Source organism: Crocuta crocuta, unplaced genomic scaffold (assembly GCF_008692635.1).
Source record: "Crocuta crocuta isolate KB4526 unplaced genomic scaffold, BGI_CrCroc_1.0 scaffold95, whole genome shotgun sequence".
Classification (NCBI taxonomy): domain Eukaryota; kingdom Metazoa; phylum Chordata; class Mammalia; order Carnivora; family Hyaenidae; genus Crocuta; species Crocuta crocuta.
The window spans coordinates 3,776,163-3,782,206 of NW_027530971.1; the positions used below are offsets into that span (position 1 = coordinate 3,776,163).

At 47.4% G+C, this 6,044-nt stretch overlaps 1 protein-coding gene across 1 annotated transcript in view; it reads right to left on the reverse strand.

The window, feature by feature from the left end:
- TMEM245 (transmembrane protein 245) overlaps positions 1-5,798 on the reverse strand; it is a 94,118-nt gene extending 88,320 nt beyond the window's left edge. The window contains 2 exon segments of the mRNA XM_077769841.1: positions 5,309-5,472; positions 5,475-5,798. Coding sequence (XP_077625967.1) covers positions 5,309-5,472; positions 5,475-5,787 — 477 coding nt within the window. The 5' untranslated portion in view covers positions 5,788-5,798.
- Positions 5,799-6,044: the final 246 nt, after the last annotated feature.

Here is a 6,044-nt window from a genome sequence, read left to right on the forward strand (position 1 = left end):
GAGTATGAATTTTCTTCCAGCTATGGAAGCAATCAATGAACCATAGTTTATATATAAGAGGGCATACTTTCTCAAGAGGGCATACTTTCTCAAATTGTGTTCTTTAAAACCATCTATCTTTTTCAAAATACAGATTTAATACTCACTTTAAAGCACCAATGTATGTTCGATGCCATATAAGGTGCCCCATAAAAACTGGCAACATCCATTTAGCTCTTCAAGCAAACTAATAAGCACATTTTCCTTTCATCTGGCTTATTAACCACATACGCTTTTCTGATAAATAGAATACTAAGTGCATAAAACATAAGCAGACTTTGTCGTTTAGACAGTTTTATTTATTGCTGTGTGGGCATTAACCGGAAAAACAACTGGGCTTGCTTCTGTCGTACGTTTTTGCAAAGTTTCCTAAGTCTTTCACAGAGAGAATAGCTTCCCAGCCTCAGCCTCTGACGTACAATCCCAATTACACAAACGTACAAATCTCAGTGATTGCTTCAGCTACTTCATACTCCTTTAAAACAGCTTTATCCTAATTTGAAAGCTATTCTCTTTTTAGAGTCAAGAATCTTTTACAATCAGCATCTTTGAGAAAGAAGCTAAGCACTGGAAACTTTCCTCCTTACTGACACCCAACAAGTAAAAGCACACCTAGACAAGGGTTCTGAGTGGAATGGAGTGGGCCCGGCTGGCTGGCTAATGTGCACTTCCTAAGAGCCTCTCGGGCAGTACCGCCAAACACTTGGGAACTGTGCAGGGAAGCTTAGAAATCATCCACGCCAACCCCACCCCTCACATAGCTGGAGGTGAGTAGCCCACAGAAGAGCCCTGCTCTGTCCAAGGTCACAAAACAAACTGTTGACAGAGCTCAGTTTAGAATTTACAGTCTTGGGGGGCACTTGGGTGGCTCAGTTGGTTAAGCGTCCAACTTCGGCTCAGGTCATGATCTCACAGTTCATGGGTTCAAGCCCCGTGTCGGGCTCTGTGCTGACAGCTAGCTCAGAGCCTGGAGCCTGCTTCACATTCTGTGTCTCCCTCCCTCTCTGATCCTCCCCTGCTCACGCTGGCTCTCTCTCTCTCTCTCTCAGAAATAAATAAAAAACATTAAAAAAAAAAAAAGAATTTAGTCTTGGGGCACCTAGCTGGCTCGGTCAGAAGAGCATGCGACTCTTGATCTCAGGGTCATGAGTCTGAGCCCCACACTGGGGAGATTACTTACAAAGCTATGAGATTACTTACCAAAAATATTTTAAATAAGTCGAGTTTACAGGCTTCTCACCTTCCGCCACTATCGTTTCTACCTCATACTTCCTCATAATGTAAAATGGAAACAGTGGGATCAGAGACCGTGAAGAAATCAAATCTACTACTACTATACAAAAACTGTAAAGGCTCTCCAAGTCTTCTAACATGTATGGACTAAGTAAGAGGGCAAGGAAGATCAAAACACTCCCAGCAAAGAAAAGGGGGTGGAGAGGGCTGGGCATGAGCTTTTCAGTTTTATCTTGATAACTCTACAACGTGGGAAGACGCCAAGGGCCCCAAGGACTATGTCACAGGTGAGGGCAGTGCAACAGATGATTCACTTCTGAAGTTCATACAAAATTCTAATATATTTCAAATTGTTTAAAAGAATTATTCATACTGTACATGCTTGCTCTTTCACTTGCAAGTGGGATAGGGTGTTAGGAGACTGAAGAAACCCAAAAGTGAGGTGAAGAGGAACAGAACTAGAAAGATAAACTGGCAACAAAGCAAAACACAGGCACTGAAGTCGCTATAGAGGAAAACCGGACAGGACTTGGAAATAGCTGAACAGATACAAACAAGGTTTCTGGATGACTAGAATCCAAGGGTCTTTGGGGGAACGTGTGTGGTTAGTCCTGTCCTGACAGTCTTCTACATTTTCCCCCAAATAACTAAAGTCAGTTTCTATTCTAAAAAGTTAAACTAAAACATTTAAACACAACACAGTAGGGGGAAACTTTCAAAAACTCTTATCGAAGGTTACTCAGAGTTTTGCTGACAAAAGGATTTCGCTGATCGGGGTTCTGAATGAACCATGTACTGACAGAATGAACAGATCAATCTCTAAACCAGTCTTTACACCAGTGAAATCCTTCTCTCATCCTTCACAGGACAATTGTGAGTAGAAAATAACATCCATGAAAGCACCTGATCCAGTGCCTGGCACATGATAGTTGCTCAAAAGTTGGATCTTAAATGTATGAAATGTCAGCTCCCCAAAATGTAGATTTGCTTAAATGTAACTTTTCTCCCTGCCTTTCCCATCTATGTCTCTCTTCAGCAGCAAGTTCAAATTTATAAGTTGTCTAGAAAGTATGGACTCTTTCTCCATACCAGGTGGCTCTGCTTGGGCTCATACAAGCACAGCGACTGTGAACTCTTGATTGAGACAGAAAGTTACAAAACGGGCCCCTTTCCCAGTCACATATCATTCCTTCCCTTCATGTCAGGCCTTAATCAACCCTTTTGGCAGAGAGCTGAGGACTCCCTGTCTCTGCTTCCCAAGTACACCTCTCCCCCACCCCTAAGGGCTGTGGCAAGAAACCACAACTGCAAGCCTTGTTTCTCTCAAATTCAGATCAACTTAGGGGACCTACTCATTCAACTTAAGCCCCTCTACGACTCCTATGCACTTCTAGTCAACTCATACTCTCCTTTACAATAGTTCCGTTTTCCTCCACTCCTCTTCTCCTGTGTCCCCATCACTGTAGCCAAAGAGCTGTTGCAAGCCTTTTCAAAATCACTAACTGGGAATGCCTGGGTGGCTCAGTTGGTTAAGCATCCAACTCTTGATTTTGGCTCAGATCTTGCTCTCATGGCTCATGAGACAGAGCCCCAGGGTCGGGCTCTGGGCTGACAGCACAGAGCCTGCTTAGGATTCTCTCTCCTTTTCTATCTGCCCCTCTCCCTGCACTCACTCCTTCCCTTGCATGCTCTCTCTCTCAAAATAAACAACAAAAATCATTAATTGGGTAGACATTCCTCCCGCCTTCTAGCCAAATTAACATTGGTTCCTCTCTTTCGCTCATCTGCAACTCATACAAGGGTATTCAAGTAAAATACAAAAATGAGGGTTTCTCCTCTGTAAAAAGATATTCAATACTACATACATTCAGCCACAGGCACTTCTTCACTGGTACTCAATTCCTCATCTCTTTTCACTGATAGTAACTGGCAGAAATGCCCCATTTCCCACTAATCTTGCTAATTTACCCATGTTTTCAACTTCTTAACTATAGTATGATATTACACTATTCATACATTAGATCTCTTATTCCCCAGCTTCCTATAGTTTGGTGGATATGCTGTTTGGTCTTGCCAACAATAATTTACACTAAATTGCAGTATCGACAGTCAAAATGTCAGCAGAAACTGTACCTGCGTCTGCCTTTGACAAGGCTGAATTTCTTGACGACAGGAATCAAGTCACGATATATTATTTTTTTAATGTTTATTTATTTTTGAGAGAGACAGACAGTGCAAGCAGAGAAGGGGCAAAGAGAGAGGGAGACACAGAATCTGAAGCAGGCTCCAGGCTCTGAGCTGTCAGCACAAAGCCTGATGTGGGGCTCGAGCTCACAAACTGTGAGACCATGACCCGAGCCGAAGTCGGATGCTTAACTGACTGAACCACCCAGGTGCCCTGGTATTTATATTTCTTAACAGCATATAGTATTCTGCCTCATATGAGGCAGTTAACTGAACTGTGAAATAAAGCAAAGGAGAAATGGCACTGAAGATCTAAATAACAGGGTAAAGGAGATGAAGCATACTCTGGATTTCTTCACAAGCTATGTGGCTTTGGGACAATCACATTCTCTGTGCTTCAGAAGCCTCTCCTGAAAAGTGGCGGGCATCTGGAAGTAAAAAGATAAACTCCAGGATCACTCCCACCTGACAATCCAGCAAGCCTCAGGAGTTCAAAGGTCATTCCACATCCCTCCTTCCAACAAGTGAAATAGCCCAGGCCACTTGGAGGCCAAGGTGGTCTGATTACTTAGCAGCTCTACACACAGACAGCATCCCAAAATTATGGATGAAGTGCTCCCCAATTCCTTGCTGGCCCATAATGGGTTGGTAATGCTGTGTCTGCCATTTCTATGAGAACATGTTCACATGATTACATGACCTTGAAGACAAACCCTGCATCCTACTTGTTTTAAACCCCTACAAACCCTAGCATCCATCAACATGTCTAATCACCTTTTAATGGAAACTGAGAGATGGTAGTGATGGAGCAAGAGAACACAGGAGTTCTGGAATCAATTATCACTCTACCAAGAACCTTAGCAGGTCAAAACCTTGTTTCACACGTAAGGTGAATCATTCTGCAACTTGATGTCAAGGTGCACTGAACACTGACAAAAGAGAATAAAATTATTTTTAAATGGTGCCGTTTACTGACGAATTAGCATTCTCATGCATTAAGTATTCACCTGTTTTTAACAGCCCTCAGTTAAATAGCTGGGGATTAACTGGTCCAGAATCTAGTCTGAGTTAGGAAATGCACCACTCGATTATCTTTGAAATCCCTTCCAATTCTAAAGTTTCCTAATTTTCTAAGAAGAGCTCAGCGTGATCCAAGAAACAAATCTACCTCTCCCTCACCCACTCTGCTTAAGTAGTCCAGGCGGGAGGCAAGGTACTCGGGTACAGCAACCCCTCCACAAGTGGTTCCCAAGAAGTCAAGTGTGGCGGGGAGCATGCCCAGGTGCCTCACACAAAGTATACTTGAGTGCACTTGAACTCAGAAGCAGCAACGGCCTTTGAAGAAAGCTCTTCTTAGGATTTGAGAAACTTGAGTCAATCCGTCCCTTCTTTGTCCCTAACTAGCCCTAGCCTGGTAGGAGTCAGTCACCTCTCTCATGTGCAGGATGACACGCTGGACTAGGATCTCTAAGGTCCCTTACAGCTGATATCCAGAAAAGTCTCCCGTGAGATCTAAAGTTGGTCGGAACCGCCCCCTCACTCTGACCAGGGGTAAATTCAAGTCTACCTGTCAATGCTCAAGTCAACCAGCAAAGCGGAACTGCGATTGCGATTCCCAAACTGGGGACCCACAAGGGTCTATTAACATGGGGGCGGGGAGAGGAGGCTGTTTCAAACCACACCCGTCCTCTCTTTGGAAGGAAGTGGGCCACGTTCCTTAGGTGCACTGGAAGGAAGGCGGAGACTTCTGACGGCCCCTGCACGGTGAGGAGGAGCTGCCGGACGGCACCCCCGGGAGGGGCGCCGCGTGCCCGCCGGGCCCACGGATCGTGCCCGGGGGCCGCTCACTCACCCACAGGCTGCTGAAGTAGTCCAGCCCGCGGCAGATGAGCGCGCCGGCGTGCGCCAGCAGCACCTGCACGCCCAGGTAGCTGCCGAGGCTGTAGAGGCCGTAGAGGAGCGGGCCGCCGGCGCCCAGCAGCAGCAGCAGGCGGCGGCGGCGCAGCGCCTGCGCNGGCGCGTCAGCGAGCTCTTGAAGGGGTGCAGGAAGGTGCCGCACAGCACGGCCCACAGCAGCGGCCGCAGGAAGGCCTCCAAGATGAAGTAGACGAGCACGGCGGCGCCGCAGCACAGGCACACGAACAGCACGGCCCCCGTGTTGTAGAAGGCCTGCTTGATAGGCTTGTCAAAGCGCAGCGCCAGCGCCGGCGTCCTGGGGGTCTCCCCGCAGCAGGCGCCGCTTCCCTGCCCGACCACGCGCGGGATCCGCGGCGCCCGGCCCGGGGAGCCCCGTGGGCTGGGCGCCTCGGCAGGGCCGCCGCTGTCGGCCATGGTGCCTCTGCTGCCGCCTCCAAGAGGCGGTACTGGAAAGCCAAGTGAGAGTCGCGGAAAAGAGGCTAGGCGCTCTGCGCGCAGCATTGTGGGTGTTGTAGTTCCTAACTGGCCACTGAGCGCCTACGGGCCCCCTGGGGAACTACAATTCCCAGGGACTACGGAGAGTGTTCTTTCGCCCCCAGTTTCCTTCGCCCATTGGTCCCTGAAGATGCAGGTTACAGGTTTCTGGGATCATCATCTGCAAAGGCAGGGGG